Genomic DNA, 26,968 nt, shown 5'->3' with positions numbered 1-26,968 from the left:
TAAATACTGAATGAATACTGTAATGAAAGTATAAATACTGAATAAATACTGCACTGAAAGTATAAATACTCCATGAATGAATACTGCAATGAAAGTATAAATACTCCATGAATTAATACTGCAATGAAAGTATAAATACTGAATAAATCCTGCAATGAAAGTATAAATACTGCATGAATGAATACCGCAATGAAAGTGTAAATACTGAATGAATACTGCAATGAAAGTATAAATACTGCATAAATGAATACTGCAATGAAAGTATAAATACTCCATAAATGAATACTGCAATGAAAGTATAAATACTGCATGAAGGAATACTGCAATGAAAGTTTAAATACTGAATGAATACTGCAATGAAAGTATAAATACAGCATGAAAAGTAAGCAAATTTTGAATTTAGATATAATACTGCATGATTAATGCATGAACACTGTATGTATATCACAAGAATACTGCTTGAACACTGCATGAATACTTCATAAATTTGTTATGAACACTGCATTGCTATTAAATATTTAGTTCATGAAAGTGTAAATACATATGAGAATTAATAAAAATGTATAAAAATATAGTGGATGAATATAAAAATTGCATAAATACTACAAAAAAGTATAAGTCTGAGTGAATAGTGAATAAACCTTAAATGTTGAATGAAAGTATAGATGCTTCATGAACTTATAGTTGCTGCATGAATACTGCATGAATACTGCATGAATACTTCATATGCATGAATATTGCATGAATACTACAAATGCATGAATACTGCATGAATACTGCATGAATACTGCATGTTGTTGCTATAGGCATTGCCTATAAACTTTGATTGAAGCGAGGGCTGGGGAGGGTAAATATGAAATGCGGAAGCATAATAGAAAAAATTATTAATTAAGAGAGAATATTTAAAAAGAAACTTCTTTTAACGATGGTCTACAGGGTTACCGACAAATAATAAGACGGTAAAGACGACCTAACACTCTTATTAAAATATGACAATTACAAGATTAAATTAAATTTGCCTGAAATATAGCCTTTTAATAGCTTATTTAATGATTTGGTAAACAAGAAAGAAACAAGTGAGGAAACAGACAGCATAAACTCCGTTCAGTCGTCTCTGAAGTCTCATCATTTGAAGGTAACCCTGTACTTGATTTTCAGGCGGCATTTTCTTTTATTTCTGAATTAATTAGTAAAACTTACTGTAGAACTGTTTCCCTCCTCTTCATGTGATTATTGTTGTAAAGGTTGGACATTGTAGTTCTGCTCCTCCCTCGGCCTGCCACGCCTCCTTGCCACGCCCCTGCTCCAGGCCGGCTGTGTAGATTATAGGTACTGGTTCCGGAGATACCGGAGCTAATCTTTCGCGCACGCTCGCGCGCAGTCTGAAGTGTCTCTCGGAGTCTAGTTCTCCGAGTTCTCGGAGATTCTAATCCGTCCTGCCGTGCTTGCTCTTTTTCAAAGTGCTGAAATAGGATAAACATAAAAAATAGTTCTGGTAAATAAAATTAGAAAGGAACAATTGACACTCGCCCCAGAATATAGTTTTCTAATCCTTATATCTTTGCAATGTGTTTTCTTTTGATGTTTCAAACTTTGCCTAGTTAATCAAGCAGAATTCATATGTTTTTAATGTAAGAATCAGAAAATGAGGCAAATAATCCGCAATCGGGATAATATTGTATTTTGAATAAACTCTTATAATTACTGAACTCATTGAGGTAAAGTTGTGAACATCTTGATGTAGTTTATTGTCAAAAACATTTAAAGAGCCAAAATGGTTTAACAAAACCTTGGTTCAAATCTCCTGTCTAGATATGTCAAAGTCAAGTTTGCAAAGTCAGTCTGTATAGTTAAACTATATATTCTGTTCTAATCAAACCAAGATAATATCCTGACAAGGTAGACAAGACTGATCTCAATACACTTGGATTGACAGGGTTAGACTGTATACCTGATAGAGACTGTTGGTCCAGTGTCCTACAGCTCGGATATGAAGAGAGATGGTATCTGCTTGCTCTGGAGCTGAGGAGATGGTGAAAGGATGCCACTCAAAGTAGGCAATAGATGGGATATTTAAGAATATATAGTCTCCGGGTTTAAAACTGAAGTTGGGAGGTCGTTTTATCACCAGGTTAACAACCTTAGAGGGTAGAACTACTCCAGTAGTGACGTAGCTTTTCCCTTTCTCAGATAAAGAGTTGTAGAACCTAGAAGAATAAAGCGGTTCAAACAGTTTCATACTTTTATATGATGCATGGATGCAAAATCCAGGTTCAATAAACATTTCAAGGATTCTAACATTCTCGTGACTCAATCTGGACTTCGTCCAAAATAAATATTGAAGAGTTGTGCTTTTTATGAGAATTATCTTGTTACCATGGATATATTTGATAGATTCAAAAAAACTAGAGTTGAAGGAATTATCTAATTGCAATGGAAATATTTGATAGATTCAAGAAAATTATACTTAAAGAAAATATTTTGTTGCGGATATTTTTAATTGTTTCAAGAAAACTAAAGTTAAAGGAATTGTCTTATTACAGTGGATATTTTTAACATATCCAAGAAAACTAGAGTTAAAGGAACTTTATCTTTACAGCATCTTTACAGCAGATATTTCTAATAGATTTAGTAATTGGTTTATATTATTTGCATTTTACCGAAACATAGTTGCGTTGGAGTTTGCACAGCAGGATACTATTTTTCACAGTTATCCCAAGGGAAAATTAAGAAACATTACATTTCATGGGTTAGAAATTAAAAAAAAAGTTTAACTCACCTAAGACATTTCTCAATGATGAAAAGACAGCAGGGTCCTATAAACCATTTCCAGAAGTTTGGAGCGTGTAAGATTACCAACAACCAGAATACCAAGTACAGAAAATGCGTCCAGTAAAATATCTAAAAATATCTAAATTGATTAATCATTATATAAAATATTTAAATTGATTAATCATTATAAAAATATTTAAATTGATTAATCTTTATAAAAATATATTTAGCAGCACAGACACATTCCCATATAACAGTCCTTACACTGCTGATATTATGTAAAATAGTTACTCAGTCTCACGTTAATGTTAATGTACAGTTGTCGGTGTTTATATCAATACAATAAAGACGACTTTTCTTTTTGAGTTTTGAGTTCTATCAAGCTTTTATCCCATTACAAGTTTATAAGTAAAGAAAAAGAAGCTGTTAATTGACAGCTTCTCTTTGTTTCTGTGTATTTATGTTTATCTGCAGGCTGTTTAAAGAAATCTAAAATTGAAATTGAAAGTTGTCTTTATTGTATTGATATTTGTATACGAGGACGACTGTAAAATGTACATATGTCTTCGTAATTAGTAAATAATGGTTTTTATTTTCCTTTGGTTTACTCTGATTAAATCTAAAATAAATAATAAGTTTTCGCTATGTTCTTGATATTATAAGATTTAATTTACTCTATTTTTGACGTTTCGTAATCTATTATTTTCAATAAACATATGGTCTGAGATTTAAAAACTGAAAGGATATTGGTATATTTTTCAACGTTTAAGGGAACTGTATAAGAGTATAGTATGTCCTATTTCAACGCTTAGAGGGACTGTATAAAGATACGAGTATAGTGTGTCCTATTTTAACGTTTATAGGGACTGTATAAAGAGACCAGTATATTATGTCCTATTTCAACGTTTAAAGGGACTGAATAAAGAGACCAGTATATTATGTCCTATTTTAACGCTTAGAGGGACTGTATAAAGAGAACAGTATATTATGTCCTATTTCAACGTTTATAGGGACTGTATAAAGAGACCAGTATATTATGTCCTATTTCAACGTTTATAGGGACTGTATAAAGAGAAGAATATATTATGTCCTATTTCAACGTTTAAATGGACTGTATAAAGAGACGAGTATAGTATGTCCTATTTCAACGTTTATAGGGAATGTATAAAGAGACCAGTATATTTTGTCCTATTTCAACGTTTATAGGGTCTGTATAAAGAGACCAGTATATTATGTCCTATTTCAACGTTTATAGGGACTGTATAAAGAGAAGAATATATTGTGTCCTATTTCAACGTTTATAGGGACTGTATAAAGAGACGAATATATTATGTCTTATTTCAACGTTTATAGGTAATGTATAAAGATACGAGTATATTATGTCCTATTTTAACGTTTGTAGGGACTTTATAAAGAGACCAGTATATTATGTCCTATTTCAACGTTTATAGGGCCTGTATAAAGAGACGAGTATATTATGTCCTATTTCAACGTTTATAGGGACTGTATAAAGAGACCAGTATATTATGTCCTATTTTAACGCTGAAAGGGACTGTATAAAGAGACCAGTATATTATGTCCTATTTCAACGTTTAAAGGGACTGTATAAAGAGACGAGTATATTATGTCATATTTCAACGTTTAAAGGGACTGAATAAAGAGACTAGTATATTATGTCCTATTTCAACGTTTAAAGGGACTGTATAAAGAGACTAGTATATTTTGTCCTATTTCAACGTTTAAAGGAACTGTATAAAGAGACGAGTATATTATGTCCTATTTCAACGTTTAAAGGGACTGAATAAAGAGACGAGTATATTATGTCCTATTTCAACGTTTAAAGGGACTGTATAAAGAGACTAGTATATTATGTCCTATTTCAACGTTTAAAGGAACTGTATAAAGAAGTATATTATGTCCTATTTCAACGTTTAAAGGGACTGAATAAAGAGACGAGTATATTATGTCTTATTTCAAAGTTTGAAGGGACTGTATAAAGAGACGAGTATAGTATGTCTTATTTCAAAGTTTGAAGGGACTTTATAACGAGACGAGTATAGTATCTCCTATTTCAACGTTTAAAGGAACTGTATAAAGAGACGAGTATATTATGTCCTATTTCAACGTTTAAATGGACTGTATAAAGAGACGAGTATAGTATGTCCTATTTCAACGTTTATAGGGACTGTATAAAGAGACCAGTATATTATGTCCTATTTCAACGTTTATAGGGACTGTATAAAGAGACAAGTATATTATGTCCTATTTTAACGCTTAGAAGGACTGTATAAAGAGACTAGAATAGTATCTCCTATTTCAACGGTACCTTTAAAAGCTGTTTGTGATCAAGAAGGATTGAGAATTGAGATATATATGTTTTTAATTTAGAAAATTGACTCTTACCTCAAAGTTTCCTGATTTCCTAACCCACTTCATGGAGCAGATAATCATTATAGAGAGGATAATAACTAGAGCTACTCCAGTAGGGTTGGCTAAACCAGGCAGTAGTCCAAATATACCCGGAGTAGAGGTGAGTAACCAGCTCCAAACCGTCCAGTTCTCGGGGATACTGATTATACCAAGCCATTCATATAATTATCAATTAAGATAAATAAAATAAATATTATATATTAAAATCTATTTTTGTTTGTATGTATGTCCGATCAATACTCGTGAACCCCATGACCGATTTGCCTCATTTTGATTGAAGAGCTTGGTAAAATCACGGGAATTTTCTTTCTTTGGTTTAAAAATTCCAAATTTAAAAGGTTGGCTTTGACAGTAAACTTAGTTTCCAGGCAGAGCTGGGTTTCCAAGCTAACGAAGGTCTTTTTGAATATTTTCTATTTGTTTTTATTTAACTAATCTTTTTATTATATAAGTTGTATGGGATCAAATACATATTTTCAATTATAAGATAAATTATATAAATATGTGTTTATTTAATTAAAAAAGTGATAAATGAATCCCGGAACTGTGTGAAGCCTATGGTAGTATTTAATACAGAAATGAATTGACAGATTGACAGATTAAACATGGCGTCCAACAGACGGTTGATATATTTCAGAAATATAAAGATATTTGAGAATAATGACGGACAGAATATTTAACGCGGTGAGTGTTTTTAATCAACAGAACTTTGAAAAATATATTTTTTCTTTCAAGCCAATCTGTGTACTTTAAACGAGAAAATTTGTACTTTCAAGCCAATATGTACTTTAAACGAGAAAATTAGTACTTTCTAGGCAAAAGGATTATTTTTTGAGTCAACGAATGTTTTAAGTGCATTAAGACGAGTCAATCTGTACATTCATGCTGATTTAAGCGACTCAAATTTTACTTTTAATCTCTGCGTTTTGACAAGTCAATTTATACTTTCAAGCTCATGCGGTGGACTAAATAATCCCTAATAATGGTACTCAGTGTCAACATATTTATGTTGAACACTATTTCGTAAAATTGAAACATGAATATTTTTCTGGAGATGTATCGTGTTCAGAGTAAAACTGTAATATTTAAAATAAAATGATTTATTCAAAAACTTTTGTCTAGATCATTTTGTACTCCATTTTGAAAAGCGCCAACTCGCCTGCCGTTCTTTAATCTAGAGAATATGATGATATCCAACGTATCCTATAATTAGAAGTATACCACTATACCTCCAAGGATACCCGTAAACATCTTATCTAGGGTTTTATATCAGCATAAACATAGAAAATTACCAAACAAAAGGAATAATTATACAGTTTACCCACCATACGTATACTCTAGGGAGAACAAGGCCCCATAAACAGAAAATACGTATCATTACGCACAACCTGGTTTTATTATCTACGATTACGCAAAATTTGCGCATTTCCTATTCCCAAAACTAAATCTAGTCACAAAATCTTATTTTATGATCTCATATATCTTTGCAACCAGCTGAATTCTACACCATCTGGTTGGAAAGATACAGTGATTCGAGTATTAGTTTTGCGATGAAAAAATGTGAGTGTATAAGAATAAGAATAACTCTTGGTTCCTAAAGAATTGATGATCAAAATCAATAATATTCGGGTTTGCGAGATTCCCAGAGCTGCTGAGGTTTACTCCCGGAGTCAGGAAGGGTGGAGGAAGAAGAGCTATGACGGGAGGAGAAGAGAGGGATATATTTGAACTCCAGTGCTCTGGTATAGGAACTCTATTGATCAGAAGGAAACCAACAGGATCAACCAGGATATTCATCCCTAAACATTAAAAACGTGTACATTTTAGAGATATATTCATCCCCAAACATTAAACACGTATAAATTTTAGAGATATATATTTATCCCTAAACATTAAACACGTGTACATTTTAGAGATATATTCATCCCTAAACATTAAACACGTGTATATTTAAAAGATATATTCATCCCTAAACATCACACATATATACTTATACTATTTAGAGATATATTCATCCCTAAACATTACAAATATATACTTGTACTATTTAGAGATATATTCATCCCTAAACATTGAACATATATACTTGATACTATTTAGAGATATATTCATCCCTAAACATTACAAATATATACTTGTACTATTCAGATATATATTAATCCCTAAGCATTGAACATAGGTACTTGTACTAATAAGAGATGTATTCATCCCTGAAATTACAAGTATTCAAATTTCTCTAGAACTCATTGCATGAATTCCAACAGATGGTTTAAATTTAATTTAATCTAGTTTAAACCTAGCTGGGGCATATTAAATATTGTACATTGATAACCAAAAAACTGTGGAATCGTAGATTGCTCCTTCATTTCCTTCAGAAATGTGGCTAAGGATTATGTTATTTGCAAAATGTTGCAACGGATAAAGGAATTGAATCTTTGCCACAAACTCTGATTTTCTAATCCCTACATCTTTGCAACCCAATGTCACATACCTTAGATAATTTCAAACAATGAATACTGTTAGATCTAGTTATCTAATTTTAAATATCAAAGTTTTACACCATCAGGTTGTAAAGATATACGGATTCGAACATTTACTTTTGGGAAACACCTAATTCCTATCTAAATGTGTTCAGGGCACATTTTTAGAAATATTCATTTGCTAATTCAGGGGACATTAGTTCCAATACTACGAATTGGCCCATTTCCAACACACAGTCCAAAACAGTGTTAGAAATGGGGCAAGTGTTAGTTTTGGAAATAATTTCCCTTGTATTACAAAATCCTTGGCGATATCTCAAGACTTAAAGAAAAAGAAGACGACGAGATTTTCTCTGTTTTCTGATTCCCCCTGTAGATATTGTGAACAATGAAGACAAGTTGTATAACACTGTAGATATTGTGAACAAATGTAGACAAGTTGTATAACACTGTAGATATTGTGAACAATGTAAACAAGTTGTATAACACTGTAGATATTGTGAACAATGTAAACAAGTTGTATAACACTGTAGATATTGTGAACAAATGTAGACAAGTTGTATAACACTGTAGATATTGTGAACAAATGTAGACAAGTTGTATAACAATGTAGATATTGTGAACAATGTAGACAAGTTGTATAACACTGTAGATATTGTGAACAATGTAGACAAGTTGTATAACAATGTAGATATTGTGAACAAATGTAAACAAGTTGTATAACACTGTAGATATTGTGAACAATGTGTACAAGTTGTATAACACTGTAGATATTGTGAACAAATGTAGACAAGTTGTATAACACTGTAGATATTGTGAACAATGTAGACAAGTTGTATAACAACGAAAAGATTAAAATCTCATTACTTGAAGAGGGCTCAACCTTACACGCATGTAAAAACCTGATAAAATCAAATCCAACTCTACAATTTAAATTATAATTTCATCCTTGATAAGAAAGGTGTCCATCAGGCGGGTCTAATATCTCATGCTCTCAACTCTCACAATATATTAGGCTTTAATTTAACAGCACACTTCATATAAGCAGACGCAACTTGAGGGGTTGGCAAGGGGGGGCTAACGAAAAAAAAGGTGGAAAATTGTAGTTGTACAGTGTATAGTGTACAGTGTACAGTGTATAGTGTACAGTGTACAGTGTATAGTGTACAGTGTACAGTGTATAGTGTACAGTGTACAGTGTATAGTGTACAGTGTACAGTGTATAGTGTACAGTGTACAGTGTACAGTGTACAGTGTACAGTGTACAGTGTACAGTGTACATACTGGAAGACTCTATCCACGTTAGTGTTTACATTTTGTAATATTTAAAGTTTATAAAAACGACATGAAAGAATTCTGGTTTTATATCTCGGATAAACCTCATATAACTATCACAACACCCCCCAACCCTGTAAACCCCTAAAGAGCAATTAAAGCATTGTTGTTCTATTCTTGTTAATTAAGAATTCATGATTCCAGATTAGAATCTACAGGGTTCAACCTTTACAATATTCTAGGTTCAACATTTACAATATTCTACAGGTCTATCTACAGGGTTCAACATTTACAATATTCTACAGGTCTATCTACAGGGTTCAATATTTACAATATTCTACAGGTCTATCTACAGGGTTCAACATTTACAATATTCTACAGGTCTATCTACAGGGTTCAATATTTACAATATTCTAAAGGTCTATCTACAGGGTGAAAAACGAATCCAAATCTCAGTGTTATCCATTAATATTATTTTATAACTTAACCCTACTATCCCGGCACAGATTGTTCCTAAACAAACTCTTTTTGTCCTTTTTCATCTGAGGGATGAGGATTGTCGCTATTTAGCTATTCATTATCTTATTGGCTCCAGGAACCTCTCTAAGCTGTCTCCAGGGACCTCTCTATGCTGTCTCCAGGGACCTATCTAAACTGCCTCTAAGGACCTTTCTCAGCTTCCTCCAGTGATCTATCTAAGCTGTCTTCATGGGACCTTTCTAGACTCCAGGTTCATCTCTCAGTTCTTTCTAGGTTCTTCTTTAAGCTATCTCTAGGTCCCTCTCTACGCAATCTCAGGTGACCTATCTAAGCTGCTCCAGGTCCCTCTCTAAACTATTTCCGGGCCCCTCTCTAAGCTATCTCTAGGTCCTTCTCAAATAAATCTCTATATCACTCTCTAAACTGTCTCCAGGTCCCACTCTAAACTATCTAAAACATCCCTAGATTCCTCCCCGTCGCTGTCTCCAAATACCTTTCAAAGCAATCTCTAGGTTCCTCTCTAATCAGTCTCCAGGTCTCTCTCTAAACTATCTCTAGGCCAAGGTTAAAGAATCGGGACTAATTTTCAACTAATTTTTCTCCGGAGAGAGAAACCGGGCCCAAACTAAGCTTTGATTACAGGGCGTTAACGAAAACTATATTTGGGTTTCTCAAAACTCAGTGACGTAATTTTGGAAGTTTAACACAAACCTAGACAAGAACAAACATGTTATTTAAATGTGATGCATGGTAAAATTATGAAGTTGAGGAGCTAGAATATATGGAAGCTTAAGCTTCCCTTTTGTCTAGCTCCTGAATTAAAAGATTATTTCTTTTTTATTGAAAAAGAAGATGTGCGACTGTATGGATAAGACTGTAAACTCTTATATCTACCTAGATTGACTAGATGTGCTACTGTATGGATAAGACTGTAAACTCTAATATCTACCTAGATTGACTAGATGTGCTACTGTATGGATAAGACTGTAAACTTTGACTAGATGTGCTACTGTATGGATAAGACTGTAAACTCTAATATTTACCTAGATTGACTAGATGTGCTACTGTATGGATAAGACTGTAAACTCCAATAAGTTTGCCAGTAAGAGCGTGGAATGAAACATGTTTATCCAGGGGCAGAAGATAGTTTAAACCCTTCTCTCGGAGTTTAGTCACGCTCAACCGGAGCATTGGAACCAGGACGAAGGTGCAGCAAAAGTTCAAACATTGACCTGAAAAAAAATTTAGTTTCTTAGAATTTCGAACGTATTATCATCTGAGCCTTCCCTCCCCTCTCTCACTTTATGTCCGATTTCTAATCGAAGATAAAGCAACTCTAAATTTCTAATCGCTATATCTTGGCAACCCCAAATTGTTGACCTTTTATATTTGAAATACCAAAGTATTATACTGTCAGGTTGCAAAGATATAGGGATTAGAAAATTAGAGTTTGTGGCAAAAAGTCAGTTCCCTTTACCTTCAACACTTCTGAAAGAAATGATATAATCTTAAAAATATTAGTCAATAAAAACCGATAAAGGAACCCTATACATGATGATACTGCAAGGACGACTGTACAGATTTGTCATTGATATAATTCGTAATTCACTACAACTGTACACAATCACGTCTTATATTTTAAACATCATTATCAAAATCATTTACAAAAAATAATGCGTTATGAAAAATCCCAAATTAAACCTTAAAATTGTTTTATTTAGTTCCAGGTCGCCTTTAAAGTCTTTTTTGTGTCTGTAACCTTGTATACTGTATAACAAGCCAATGACACCTTTACAGGATGAACACACATATGTAAACCCAATGTAAACCTTACACGAGTAAATATTTGCAGATATTAGGTTAACAATAGGAATTTTTAGTCTAAACATTTAATAATCTTTTTCGTATATTTTCTGCACTTGTCGTCTTTTTCACTTCAACATGTACAATATTCTAAAGGTCTATCTACAGGGTGAAAAACGAATCCAAATCTCAGTGTTATCCATTAATATTATTTTATAACTTAACCCTNTCCAAGGCAAGGAGACAACGAAAGGTCATTTCTGATCTTTATGAAAGTTTTGCTGAGCTGTATTCAGCTCTATTGAGACCTATTCAGTCCCATTCAGCTCAAACATCTTCATTTGTCAAGGAAGAATTAGAGGGGGGGGCAGGGGGGGGAGGGAGAACATGTGGAGCAAAGAGAAAGGAAGGACAAGGGGATCGGGAAGGAGGGAAAAAGGAAGCCAATGGAAAGAAGGACAAAGGAAATCAAAGGAATTAAGGGATAAGGGGGTCAAAGGGGAAGGTGGGATAAGGAGAAAAAAGGTATCCCAGGGAAAGGAAGAACAAGGGGAGCCAAAGTAAAGACAGAACAGGGGGATATAAAGGGATTGAAGGATAAGGAGATCCGAGGGGAAGGTACGGCAAGGGTAACCAAGAGGAAGGGAGGATTATGGAATACACGAGGAAGGAAGAGAAAAGGGCCAAGGAGATTACTGGACAAGGACCGCCAAGAGAGAGAGAAAGGTAAGACAAGGAAAGACAGGAAGGACTAGTGGATCCAAAGGAATAGAGGAAAATGGTATTCAAGGGTTGAGAACTATGGGAAAGAGAAGAATAGGGGAAAACCGAAGAAAAGAAGAAAGTGAACATTTTTTTAAAAATTTGAAAAATGCTGAATCATTGTATACATATAATTAACCAGAATCTCCATATATCATAAACTACTCGGAATACTGAATAAGAGTTAATTCTTAAATGATCAAAGGTTGCATTGATTGATTGATTGATTATACTACAAATATATTATTTACCGCCTCGGATGATTGACAGAACTGATCTTCCTACAAACCAAACTAATCAATCAATCCAACTAGTGTTCAAACCTACCCAGAGTTTACTAAACCCGCCCAACTAGTGTTCAAACCTACCCAGAGTTTACTAAACCCGCCCCTCGCGAAAGGTTTAAACTATGAATTAATTATGCAGCGGGTGCGTTGCAGTAAAAACCTCCTGGTTTCAGATAATTAATTTGGAAGGTTTTACTCCTATAGTATACTAGTATACACGTACAATGTTAGAAATACACCTAGAGACACGAATCCATGATTCAGGTTAGAAAAGTTAAACCCTGACCTGCTGCTCTTGCAACCATGAGAGCCCAGTTCCTGGAACCGTCCAAGTTCTTGGTGTGTCTGTATCCGACCAGTCTGCTGATGATCAACCCCAGGTTGACAAGGAAGAATATGATGTAGAACGCGAACAAGGGCGCGTTGTTCCTCACGTAGGTGAAGGAGAACTGATGATGACGGTTTCGAGACAAATTAAACAAATTTGTCAATATTTGTCTTTTCTTAGGTTTCGGGGGAACTAACCAGCGATCAATACTAAACATAAAATCAATATAATCTTCCATATATGCAAATTCATTATTTTTTATTTGGTAATATTCATAATTCATAATTTAAGCTCTAGGTACGGACTAGGAATATAAAACCACAGATAATATTAAACTAGAGATGACCTGGATGTCGGAGTAAACCCTGAACCCTACCTGATAGTGAGGTTCTCCAACAATCCTTCATGTTTAGAGATTTGAGATTTCAATGCTGAGAATGTGATCCCATTCTGATTACTAGAGGTAGCATCCTAAATAATCATTGATTCAATTCTAAATTATAAAACAGAGAGAGGGGAGAGGGGAGAGGGGAGAGGGAAGAGGGGAGATCATAAAAGGTACTGTAGACGTAACTTCAAGACGTAACCTAAAGAGTGGAACGTTTGATTCACAGCAGTACCCTTTAAACGAAGAAAGCATTGTCGTTCTTCCTGAATAGTTTTAAATTCTGAATATTTCCTTCATTCTATCTGGAGTACAAATCCGCAAAGTTATATGTATGTGATAATTAGAGGTTGTGACAAAAACTCAGTTTTGTGTTTCTAATCAACTGTGCTTTCTCCATAAAAATGTCATTTTTTTAAATTAGAGGGTTACTTTAAATTACGTGTACAGACCCTTTTAATGCAAAATAAAGGTTTGTTTAACCTGATACAGAGCTCCTGTCAGCTCCTCCACTGAATCCTCGTCAAAATTCATCCCGTTCTCGTCCATACAGGCTCTCATCACATGCTGGAGCTCAGCCTCCTGGACCAATCCATCCCCTAGATAGATAGATACATAGATAGAAGTTAGAAAGAAAGATAGATAGATACAGAGAAGTTAGATAGTTAGAAATTTGGACAGATAGATTGATAGTTTAATTAACAAAAATATAAAGTTTATGAAAAGAAATGTAAATAAAACCCTTAATTTCATTAATATAAATGTAAATAAACCCTTAATTTCATTAATGTAAATGTAAATAAAGCATTGTTTTTAAATAATGTAAAATAAAAAACAGTTCATGAATAGAAATGTAAATGAACCATGGTTTCTGAAAGTAATTTTAATACACCATAAAGTTTATGAATAGAAATGTAAATGAACCATGGTTTCTGAAAATAATGTTAATACACCATAAAGTTCATGAATAGAAATGTAAATGAACCATGGTTTCTGAAAGTAATGTTAATACACCATAAAGTTCATGAATAGAAATGTAAATGAACCACGGTTTCTGAAAGTAATGTTAATACACCGTAAAATTCATGATTAGAAATGTAGATAAACCACGGTTTCTGAAAGTAATGTTAATACACCATAAAGTTCATGATTATAAATGTAAATAAACCATGGTTTCTGAAATTAATGTTAATACACCATAAAGTTCACGAATAGAAATGTAAAAAACCATGAAGTTCATCAATAGAAATGTAAAGAACCATAAAGTTCATGAATAGAAATGTAAAAAGCTATAAGTTCATGAATAGAAATGTAAAAAACCATAAAGTTCATGAAAAGAAAGTAAAAAACCATAAAGTTCATGAATAGAAATGTAAATAAACCATAAAGTTCATGAATAGAAATGTGAAAACCCATAAAGGTTATGAATAGAAATGTAAAAAAAACATAAAGTTTATAAATAGAAATGTAAAAAACCATAAACTTCATGAATAGAAATGTAAAAAATCATGAATAAAAGTAAATAAACAATATTGTTTATGGAAAGAAATGTAACTTATTCATAAAATAAACCATAATGTATGGAAAGGGATGAAAACTTGACGAGGTTAAAAACCTGAAAACTAAATAAACCAAGAGCTTGATGAAAAGTAAAACTTTGTGATTATGTCATGCTGAATACGAATAAACTATGTATATTGAATATTACGTGTTGAAATTCATGCTTTTTAAACAAAATTAGGTTTATTAAATACTTGTAATTCTAGGGTGGAACTCTTTCCCTTGCTAGCATCCACATACTTATCTAAGAAATGTTCTACGCTTAATTTATAATTCTAGATTCAGTTTCTCATTTTTTTCCAGCCAACCTAGGGGCCATGGAGGGTTTATATTTCGTGGAGGGGGGGGNGGGGGGGGGGGTGGGGTATACCCTTCCCAATGAAACTCGTATTTCTTATATAACATATGTTAGTAATTAAAGCATAATAATTAATGTTCGTTATAAAAACACATGTGAGGACAATAGAGTGTTTCAAGACGATTCTGTCGATAAAAACCAATATTCCTCGATATGGTCTGATCTAGCCATGACCATGGTATCTGTAGGCTAAACCCTAGGTTTAGGCAGTTCCCGGAGTAGTTCGGAGAACCAGGGATATTAGAGATGAATATTAATATACAGTGCATGCAGCAGAACAATCAAAATCAGTTTATTTCAATGTCAAGATATCAAGATATCAAGATATCAAGATATCAAGATATTAAGATATCAGGATATCAGCATATTAGGATATTAAGATATCAGGATATCAGGATATCAAGATATTAAGATATCAAGATATCAAGATTTCAAGATATCTAGATATCAATATATAAGGATATCAAGATATCAGGATATCAAGATATCAGGATATCAAGATATCAGGATATCAAGATATCAGGATATCAAGATATCAGGATATCAAGATATCAGGATATCAAGATATCAGGATATCAAGATATCAGGATATCAATTGATATCAGGATATCAAGATATCAGGATATCAAAATATCAAAATCTTCGCCTATTCCTCCCCCTCGGATCCTCCCTCAATCCATTTCTACCCCTTCGGCTTCCAACCTCATTCTTTCCCATTCCTTACTTAACCTCCCCGTTACTTCCCATTTCTTCCTTTCCTTCCCATTCCTTCCTATTTACCTCCCCCTCCCCTCCATTGTTTTCCTATCCCTAGTTCTAACCTCTCCCCTCTCTTCCTTCTTCTTCCCTTCCTGGACCCTTGTGCAGCAATCAAGTGTTGTACATGAACTAGAGAAAAATAATGAATATAAAGTACAGGACAAAAGAATTAGCTTGCTCATTATTCAATAAAGGTTGATGCTAATTAAACCTTTCATTGTTCTATATTTGAAACATATTTTGAGGGGTTACAGGAGCATTATTTTTATTTACTATATAGGGGGAGCAGTGGAGCAATAGAAAGGGAGCAATAGAGCAATATTAGAGGTTTATTGGTACAGCCCGCTTTAACGCTATGTGTTCCATCGGCTCAGTAACATTAGATATAATTACGAAACATATAATAACAAAACATATAATTACATATGATATAAGTAACATAGAATATAAGTTACTTTTTATGTTCATTTGAACTCCAAGCCGCAGCGCTCGGCCCAAAAACTGTCTTAACCTAACCTAACCCTGAAATAATACAAGGCTAGGTTAAGACACTTTCTGAGCCGAGCGCTGCGGCTAGGACAGGCTGAGGGCCGTGCGCTATGGTTGGCAGTTGAAATGAACATCAAAAATAGTTTAAACGAACAAACTGTTTGTAATTTTCTCCATTTATTGATTTTGTAATTATTTCTTATTTACTGAGCCGTTCCATCACCCTCACATTGTATGTTCCCCCTGATATATGTTCCATCACCCTCCCATTGTATGTTCCCCCTGATATATGTTCCATCATCCTCCCATTGTATGTTCCCTCTGATATATGTTCCATCACCCTCCCATTGTATGTTATCCTTGATATATGTTCCATCACCCTCCCATTGTATGTTCCCTCTGATATATGTTCCATCACCCTCCTATTGTATGTTCCCCCTGATATATGTTCCATCACCCTCCCATTGTATGTTCCTCTGATATATGTTCCATCACCCTCCTATTGTATGTTCCTCTGATATATGTTCCATCATTCTCCTCTTTTCTGTTCCTCCCATTTAGTTCCCCCTCTCCCATCCATTGTTTGTTCCCCCTGTATATTTCAAATCCCCCCTCCTCAATGTTACATATCCCCCCCTTGTATGTCCTTTCCTTTATGTTCCCACTTCCTCCCCTTATATGTCCTTTCCTTTATGTTCCCACTTAATCTTGTGAAAGAAACTATTTAGCTAAAATTAATTCAAAATTATAAAGATACTTATGATAAAAAATTATGTGCAAACCTAGAAGAAAAGTTGCAAATAATTTTTCTTTTCGAACTTATCTTTTACATTTTTCATTTTGTTTATTGCTCTAGTCCTTATATCTATAATGTGTATATAAGTAGATATAATATATACTAATTGCATCTATTAAACAGTCTGCAATGCAGTCACGACCTGAAACCTTGAAAACCACAAAGTTCTTCTTTGCAACTTGGGTTCATGACAAACCTTACTCAAACACAACCTTATTTACAGGGATACCGCCAATGGAAAATAAAACAGATAAATAAATTGTACAGTGGTCTCTAAAATCAAATGGGAAAAGGTGAAATTACAAATATTGATTAGAATTAATTTTATTACATGAGTACATACGTTTTATTGAATGGTAACTGGCAATTTCCCTTTAATATCTTAGAAAACCTTGGTTCCTGGTGGGACTATCAACTTTATTTCAAAACTCGTGACAATACCCTTTAAATATTTTTTTTAATTAATAATTTGCAGCTTCTGGTGCATTTATTTGTTAAAGGTTTAAAGGAAACTGTTGTAAATAGTTCTGAAAATTATAACAACAATCCCTTTAAACAAAACATGATATGTTGATATTGAAGAGTATATTTACTACACCCTTTATATCTCCGTTCAATTCTAACTCTTCAAGTCCATATATTACACCAGAACTAATGGGTTGAAAAACGAATACCATTTTATTAACATTCCTGCCAGAGAGCTAAACGTGTGCAGAGAACGGTATCGTAAACCCTAATCTATTGATATCTCCTGATAACCAAAGATAAACAATACAATTTTACGATCTAACCCCTTCTTGTATGATTTAGTTGATGAAGCGGAAAGTCTAGAAAAACTTGAATGTTTTACAACACCAATATTCTCTGCTTGGGTTTAAAAGAAGTCTCTTTGCTGCATAGTAAGTATCATAGAGTGCACACTGGACAGCTTTATTACAGAGTTGAAGAAAACAACAGTAAACTCTCATTGTTAGTGTTAAACCTAGAGTATATATATATTGTTAGTACCAGACCTTCACCACCTTGACAAAGGAAGCGCTCAGTTCTCAACTCTTCAACAATCTTTATAGTTCCGGAAGTTGAGTTTCTGAGTGCGATATTTCACGGAATATGATTTTTCAGAAAATTTGCAGAAATTGTGAGAATTATGAATATAGACAGTTTGGAGAAGGAAAAATATAAATTTAGAATCAGAAGTTTTAAACTAAGAATTTGGATTCGGGATATATAAGAGGAGGAATTAGAATAGATGAGATTAATTTATAAAATGTTAGTAAAGATTAGGCTATAAATCAAATAAAAATATGTTTACATAAAACCACTGCAAACTAGACAAAAGAAGAAGCTCAAATTCGTGAGACTTTATTTGCACGACTTTGTGACCTCGTACCTCCTGTAGTTTTCATTTTACGCACAAAATCATATGAAAAGAAAATTTATCTGGTGACATGTCAGAAACTTAAATCTTCTTCTTCTTAATCTTCTCTTTAGTTAGTGGAGTTATCATTGAAAACATATGATATTTAAATCTTACGTGGAATTTACTTTAGTGTTACATAGAAAAATCTGTGTTTAACAATGAAGAATCTGGATATAGCAAAGGAGAATCTGGATATAGCAAAGGAGAATCTGTACATAGCAAAGGAGAATATGGATATAACAAAGGAGAATCTGGATATAACAAAGGAGAATCTTGATATAACAAAGGAAAATCTGGATATAACAAAGGAGAATCTGGAAATAACAAAGGATAATCTGGATATAGCAAAGGAGAATCTGGATATAACAAAGGAAAATCTGGAAATAGCAAAGGAGAATCTGGATATAACAAGGTAGAATCTGGATATAATAAATGAGAATCTGGATATAACAAAGGAGATTCTGGATATAGCAAAGGAGAATCTGGATATAGCAAAGGAGAATCTGGATATAACAAAGGAGAATCTGGAAATAACAAGGGAGAATCTGTATATAACAAAGGAGAATCTGTATATAGCAAAGAGGAATCCGGATATAACAAGGTAGAATCTGGATATAACAAAGGAAAATCTGGATATAACAAAGGAAAATCTGGAAATAACAAAGAAGAATCTTAGAATATATAATGGGAGAATCAAAGATTAGGATATAACCAAATGTAGGAGAATCCAAGATATGGATAAATATATAAATATGTAGACTGTAGAGTAAGATGAAAGGAGAGTCAAGAGTTTGGAAAAAAGTCCAACAGTATAATTATATAAAAATCTAACTTACCGTCGATATCGTAAACTTTGAAGAGAAATTTGATTTTATCGTCTGGAGTTTGACCAGCGAACTGATGCATTGCATCCAGGAACTCCTGCAGTTTAACAATAGAATTTATGCTTTACATTGTACAGTGAGACCCATAAAACAGTGAAATAGGAAAACGACATTAAAGCGCACATTTAGTATTAGATTTAAAGCAAAGCGTTTTCCTAGTTAAAAATTAAATGAATGGTTCTGTTTAGGCGTATATTGCACAACTGCTGTCTTCATGTTAATTATTGATAAGGAAAAATCATAACTTGAGTCTAGTAGTCGTCGTCCTATTCCACAGTTTTATGGATCTCACAGTATTCATTTTAATTTTGAGGAATTGTATCATGCAGCAAAACTGCACAGTGCACAATGCACATGTATGGGCAAGGGTTAAAATCAGAAATAAAATATTTATTGTCGACCGTTTTTTTACCTAAAATAAAGGAAATAGAGATGGTATTTGATATTGATATAGCTTAGATTTTTTGGCTGGTTTGGTTTGGGTTGGTTTAGTTTAGTTTTGTTTTATTTAGTTTTCTTTTGTTTTGTTTGATTTGGTTTGGCTTAGTTTGGTTTGGTTTGGTTTGGTATGGTTTGGTTTGGTTTGGTTTAAAAAATATATTGCCTGGAATGAAATGGATCCGCTCTCATCCTTGTCGAAGATCTGGAAAACTCGTTCAACGAAAAATGGCTGAAAATATAAATTATCTTAGTTGAAAGTTAGCGACTGTTGACAGTGTTGACGTCAGACTCGGGTCATGTGACCCTCCATTTATTAAAGGTCGCAACGGTACCATCTTTAATCAGAAAAGGTTTTAAAGGGTATCGTTGTGAATTGGAAATGCAACTCTTCCAAAGGAGGGTCATTTGGTATTACGCCTACATTCTCTTTAATCTAGACAGACAAAGACGAAAAGAGGGGTATCAAAGGTTTTAATCTTTTATTCTTTGAATACTTTAATGTAACTAGGAATCAATTAGTTAAAGTTTTAAATATCAAAGGTTTTAGCCATCAGATTGTAATGATAAAAGGATTAGAAAACTTGAGTTTAAGACGAGTAACTATTTCCTTTGTGAAGAATTTCCTCAGTTTCTTTTCTCTCGCGGTTAGTCTTTACTTTGTAGCTTGTGCACGTGTTTAAACCGACTTTCAGTAGTGTGTTTGCTTACCAACTGCAGTTTGCAGTTACTATTTACAATAATGATTATTCACATTCTGCTTCATATATAGGGTTCCGACAAAGATTACTAAGGGATGTTTGTCAGACAAAATTGGTCTAGTTTGCCAGTGATCCTTCTATACATATTAACACTCTGATGAGGACAATGTCGAAATATAAAAGGCTCCCATTTTTCTGCTTTGTTTTCATTATTATTCTTACGAAACAGAACTTTCATTTTAAATGTTAGGGAATAATTTTAAAATTTCTGCATAATCCCGATGGGGCAAATATTTTGGGTTATTGGTGAATTTTGAGACTATGTTTAAATGTATGTTTAACTGATGAAGGACAAAGTAAGTTTGATATAAAAATGTACTGCTGACTGCTGACAGTAATAACTATAATGATGGGAACACATTTAAAGGAAAAATATCATAAAATCTTACAAAATCTACACTAGGCCCGGAGCAAGCAATTTTTCAGATTTGATTATTAGAAAACAATACCCAGGTTTTGCGTAAAAAGCGTCAGAAATGCGTCATAATTTTGTATTAAGTTTTATTCTGATAGTTATTGAGCAATAAACCTCTAACCCACCACTCCTATTTATATTCTGTATTGTTTGTATTTTGGGGGATTATTGGTCATCAATTCCGGGTATTTTATTGCAAATGGGCTTTGGATTAGAATGTGCAACCCCCCCCCCTCTTGGGTCTTCAATTTTAAAAAAGATCAGAAATGAATCATTTCCGAACTCCAAGTTTTTAACCTCGCCAAATATCTTTAATTTATTCATTAGCAATCCTAAAACAAAGATCCAATACTCTACTGTAGTTGCGTGTTATAGTTCACTATATCAACCAGGATAAAGAGAGATGGAATCATAAATAAATATCGAACTGTATCTCATATTGGTAAATTGTTTTAGTGCAGGATCGAGGATTTAAAAGTCGAAAAAGTGTCACTCAATCAGGGGCGTATACAGGGGAAGGGGGCTAAGGGCAATATACACCCATAGAATTCACATTTTCCCTTTAAAAGCCTAGAAACCGCAAAAATATCAGAATATCAAATGCCAAATGATCAAAAATCATTAAATGATCAAAAAAATGTACGCTGAACAGTTAGGACAACTATTTTTTTTTTAATATCATACAACTTCACAATAAAGTTAATTTTAAAGTTTAAGGTATTCTTAAACATGTGTATTTTTATGATAAAACTTCAGTAAAATGCAAACTCTCTCTTTCACGCAATATATTTTTTCTTCTTTATCTACTCTGTAGTACCATACGGTATTATGATTTTTCTCTGATTTGTTTGCATTTCTAGCTTGTAGACCTAACTGAAACGTACTGCGTTTTTACTCCATAATTAGCCATTTGATCATTTGGCATTTGATATTTTGATATTATCGCCTAGAAACAGCTATATATTTAAAATGTATTTTAAATATTGCCTCCTCCATCTCTCAAATAACTGCTCTACACGTCTTTAAACTGAAAAAGAAGGGTTGGCGGTGGGGGAGCCCTAAATTAATAATTTATAGATCTAGTTTCTGAATCCACCCTCTCTCTGACCACCATTGGAGAAATGAATACATTAGTTTTATTAGTTGTTAAACCATTGGTTTTTATACTCTAATGGAAGAAACCAACCCTAGCGGAGAACACGGGAACAATGGAGCGAAGGAGACGTTTACAACCAACTCTTAGTTTTATATCAAACAAACTTCCTTATCTTTTAAAGGGACTGTCCTGTGTTTTCAAGTGAGGCTCAATTTAAAAAAGAGAAGAGGGACATGCCAGATTCACAATGGTACCCATCAAATCTTGATCTGATAATTTTTGTGGAGGATATTGTCGCTTTTCTAGCTTAAAAAATGTTGAATTCTGATAATCTACTCTATTGTTTCTGCAGAAAGAATGTGCAAATCATTATTTTAGAGAAATTGCAATTGATATAATAAATTTTAATCGAGATAGCCATTGATATCTCACTTATCCTTGATCAGACAAAGCTTTTAAAGTAACTATTGTAAATAGGACATACCATTCGTGTAATGGAGAGTACAGTCTCTTTAAACCAAAGTGTTTTAGAGGATCATAGATCATCCAGAGCACTTGTCCCCCCCCCCCTCTGGTGATAAATCATGAGAAAGGAACTGATTGTTTGCTTCAAACTCTAATTTTCTAATCCTTATTTTTCGGGAATGTTTAATAAATTATATAAGTCACGTAATCACACAAAACAATGTGTGAGATATTATATCAGTCGTGGAAACATATATCTTTTAATTTGGCCACAAAATAACAATTTGTTCTACATATCTAACTGAGTGTGAGATATGTTAAATAAAGTTATATCAGCTTATATTAGCTTGTTTTTTGGGGCAAAGTATCGGAGAAATGTTTTTTGATTCTTACATTTTTGGACTGGACGATATTTTTGAAGTCGGAGAGCGTGATCTCTCCATGATCCCCCACCGTCCTCTTGAACACCTTCTCCAACCATCTCAGATTATCCCCCGCCAGCTCGGACTTGGGAGCTGACCGACGTGCGGTAGCTACTCGTTCAATTAACTAGAAATATAGATTTATGTACTCCTTCATCAACTAAAAATATAGGTTTATTGTAATACTTAATCAAATAGAAATATAGGTTTATGTACTCCTTCATCAACTAGAAATATTTGTTTATGAATTCCTTCATCAATTAGAAATATAGGTTTGTGTACTCCTTCATCAACTAGAAATATAGGTTTATGTACTCCTTCATCAACTAGAAATATAGGTTTATGTACTCCTTCATCAACTAGAAATATAGGTTTATGTACTCCTTCATAAACTAGAAATATAGGTTTATGTAATACTTAATCAAGTTTGTGTACTCCTTCATCAACTAGAAATATAGGTTCATGTACTCCTTCATCAACTAGAAATATAGGTTTATGTACTCCTTCATCAACTAGAAATTTAGGTTTATGTACTCTTTCATCAACTAGAAAGATAGGTTTGTGTACTCCTTCATCAACTAGAAATATAGGTTTATGTACTCCTTCATCAACTAAAAATATTTGTTTATGTACTCCTTCATCAAATAGAAATATAGGTTTGTGCACCCCTTAATCAAATAGAAATATAGGTTTATCTACTCCTTCATCAACTAGAAATATAGGTTTATGTACTCCTTCATCAACTAGAAATATAGGTTTGTGTACTCCTTCATCAACTAGAAATACAAGAAATCAACTTGAAAATAAACTCATTAAGAGAAATGGGTTTGTGTACACTGCATAATTATTGTGTTTCATATTTATTGGACTATTTCATATTTGAAATCATCACTTTGAGACTTGGAGACGTCTTCCTTATGTACAGTTTTCTGCGACAATTCTAAAATTTTTAATTTTTAAAATTTCTTTACGACTAAAGTAAATTGGGGTTTTCGGGACACTCTTTCATCTGAATTAAACAGCAACAAAATATATTTTAACGATATATATCCTCCTGCTGTCAAAGAAACCGAAATTAAAGTTGTGATCTCAGATTTGCACTCCATCCTCTGCAAAATTTATTTGAGCATATTTATGAAATTGTTTGCTTCCTCAATATACGCGGCACGAAAAGTATTTTTAATGTAATTCTGAGGCCGAAACTAATGAAAAGTATTTTTAATGTAAATCTGAGGCCGAAACTAATGAAAAGCAAGAAGTAGATGAACTAGTTACGAGTGCACAAATTGGGACACATAAAAACCGTGGAATAGGCAGACGACTGTTAAACTCCAATTATGATATCTAGAATAGATCCATTTCAAGAAATAATTGTTGATTTCAAATTATTTACTTTATAACATGAGATTGTTTAAATGTCATCTTACTATTTTTCTTCTCGCTATTTATTAATTTAGCGGTATTAAAATAACATTTGTTTTCCTTCAAACGCTAACTTGTAAAAATGGCATTGTTCCCCTAAAATGTCGACAATGAACCAAAACTGAAAATGCTAATTTTATTGTTTATGAAGAGCGTAACTATCTTTAGTTTAAAAACTATAAAAGAATTAGCATACAACGTGCATTGACCCTCTTTGTAAGTTGGAAAGGTGTTAAGATATTCATATATTCGTCTTCTCTTTTCTACTCAATACAAAGATCCAAAATGAGCGCTGAATATATTGAACACGTGCGCGAATAGAAGTAAAATCACGCAACCTCGTCATATAGTTTATTAACAATAGTTTAGTCCCAGAAACTGACGCAGTTCTCTTTTAAACATTGAAACGACCACTTTTATCACGTGTTTATGGTAAAACAATCTCTATCATTGTTTCTTAGATTAACGTTAAAGGATACATGAACTTTTGAAATGAATGGACTTTTAAAATTACTAAAACAGTCCCTTTAAGAAAATGAAGAACTAATACCTGATCTCCTGTAACTATCCCGTCCGTCTCCGCTGAAACTAGTCCGTACAGTTTCTCTCGAACCTTTATTATTACTATTATTATTATTATTATCATTATTATTAATTTTACTGTAATTATTATAATCATTTTTAAAAGAAAGAAAGAACGAGTGAGAAGGATTGAACTATAGAAGAAGTGCTCAGGAATGGAAAACTAGGAAATTGAACAAAATGGAGAGAGAAAGAGATAAGGTAAGGAGACTATTAGTGATCTTCAGAATAGTTTGTCCCGTTAAATAAACTTGGAGATGGTTAGATTTTTTTTAAATCTTGGATGGAGTCTAGGTATAGATATAGATAGAGATAAGTTAAACTACCTTTAATTTGGTTGTTATGGCCTGAAATGTATCTGCTCTGATCTCCAGTTCACCACACAGTAGCAGAGCTGCCAGAGTAACAAATTCTTGGTCTGTTTCATCCCGACTCAATCTAAAACAAACAAACAACTAGTCTTTAATTCTGTCAAGTTTACTCTTTATCTCAACACCATAGATCCGCAGGTTTCTTTCATAAAAAAACCACATTTTAAAATTGTCATGATGCAAATAAAAAGTCAAGTATATTTTCATCATTTTTGGCATTTGAAGGTTAAAAGAGTTCCATTGTGAATGCGGCATGCAACTCTTATTAAATATAGGGTTAATTGAAACTACGTCAACACTCCCTTTAAGATCCTTTCTCTTGTTCTTCTCTTGTTAGTATTTACAGAGCTAATATTGTCTTAATTAATTCAAGAGAATTTCACGCTAATTATTCATCATGATTTTTCATTGTTTCAAGCACAAGCCTTCTTCACACCATCTTATATTCTTTTCTGCAACCCCTACCTCCCCCCCTCTCTCCACACACACACACACACCACTACTTTTCACCCTCCCTTTATTATGTGAAACCTTTATCTGATATTGCTTGTATATTACAATTCCATATAGGGCAGTCCAGGTTTAAACCCTGACAACTGATTTGGAAGATTCTTTTCCAGGACGAGAATCCAGGACGAAGATCGGAGAAATCCAATCAAAGTTTTACGGACCTAGGAATGATGTCTGATTGTTAGATCAATAGAAATCTTTCACAATCAAACCTTACTCGTCATTTCTCATAGTTGATTAATTGAACAGTACATACACTTGGTCTACCATTCGTTTCCTAAAAGTTTACTAGTCTACGCATCCATTTCCTAACAATCAACTAATCTACCATCCATATCCTAACAATTAACTATTTTACTATCCATATCCTAACAATTTACAAGTCTACCATCCATACCCTAACAATGAACTAGTTTACCATCCATATCCTAACAATTTACAAGTCTACCATCCATATCCTGACAATTAACTAATCTACCATCCATATCCTAACAAATTACAAGTCTACCATCCATATCCTGACAATTAACTAATCTACCATCCATATCCTAACAATTTCCAAGTCTACCATCCATATCCTAACAATTAACTAATCTACCATCCATATCCTAACAATTAACTAGTCTACGCATCCGTATCCTAACAATATCCAAGTTATCCTAACAATATCCAAGTCTACCATTCATATCCTAACAATTAACTTATCTAACCATCCATATTCTAACAATTATCTAGTCTACGCATCCGTATCCTAACAATTTCCAAGTCTACCATCCATATCCTAACAATTAACTAATCTAACCATCCATATTCTAACAAATAACTAGTCTACGCATCCATATCATAACAATTTGCAAGTCTACCATCCATATCCCAACAAATAACTAATCTAACCATCCATATCCTAACAATTAACTAGTCTACATCCATATCCTAACAATTAACTAGTCTACCATCCATATCCTAACAATTAACTAGTCTACCATCCATATCATAACAATTTGCAAGTCTACCATCCATATCCCAACAAATAACTAACATCCATATCCTAACAATTAACTAGTCTACCATCCATATCCTAACAATTAACTAGTCTACCATCCCTATTCTAACAATTGACTAGTTTACCATCCATATTCTAACAGTTTACTAGAAGTAGTCTACCATCCACATCATAACAATGAACTAGTCTACCATAAATTTCTTAACAATTTACTA

General features: G+C 33.2%; 1 protein-coding gene across 1 annotated transcript in view; it reads right to left on the bottom strand.

Moving 5' to 3' along the window:
* Positions 1-25,974, bottom strand: part of LOC111708897 (NADPH oxidase 5) — a 42,087-nt gene extending 16,113 nt beyond the window's left edge. Inside the window, exons 1-15 of the mRNA XM_023482404.1 lie at positions 25,963-25,974; positions 25,196-25,324; positions 24,838-24,900; positions 22,837-22,992; positions 19,873-19,938; positions 19,221-19,305; positions 13,486-13,601; positions 12,994-13,088; positions 12,576-12,826; positions 10,481-10,669; positions 6,797-7,001; positions 5,176-5,341; positions 2,780-2,901; positions 1,952-2,207; positions 1,201-1,463 (exon numbers count right to left, since the gene is read on the bottom strand). Coding sequence (XP_023338172.1) covers positions 1,201-1,463; positions 1,952-2,207; positions 2,780-2,901; positions 5,176-5,341; positions 6,797-7,001; positions 10,481-10,669; positions 12,576-12,826; positions 12,994-13,088; positions 13,486-13,601; positions 19,221-19,305; positions 19,873-19,938; positions 22,837-22,992; positions 24,838-24,900; positions 25,196-25,324; positions 25,963-25,974 — 2,174 coding nt within the window. The remainder of the gene's footprint in view (positions 1-1,200; positions 1,464-1,951; positions 2,208-2,779; positions 2,902-5,175; positions 5,342-6,796; positions 7,002-10,480; positions 10,670-12,575; positions 12,827-12,993; positions 13,089-13,485; positions 13,602-19,220; positions 19,306-19,872; positions 19,939-22,836; positions 22,993-24,837; positions 24,901-25,195; positions 25,325-25,962) is intronic.
* Between the last annotated feature and the right edge of the window lie 994 nt (positions 25,975-26,968).

The sequence above is a fragment of the Eurytemora carolleeae genome, unplaced genomic scaffold, assembly GCF_000591075.1.
Source record: "Eurytemora carolleeae unplaced genomic scaffold, Eaff_2.0 scaffold603, whole genome shotgun sequence".
In the NCBI taxonomy this organism is placed as follows: Eukaryota; Metazoa; Arthropoda; class Copepoda; order Calanoida; family Temoridae; genus Eurytemora; species Eurytemora carolleeae.
Note: the sequence above shows the minus strand (reverse complement) of the source record. Positions and strands in the feature narration are given on the sequence as shown.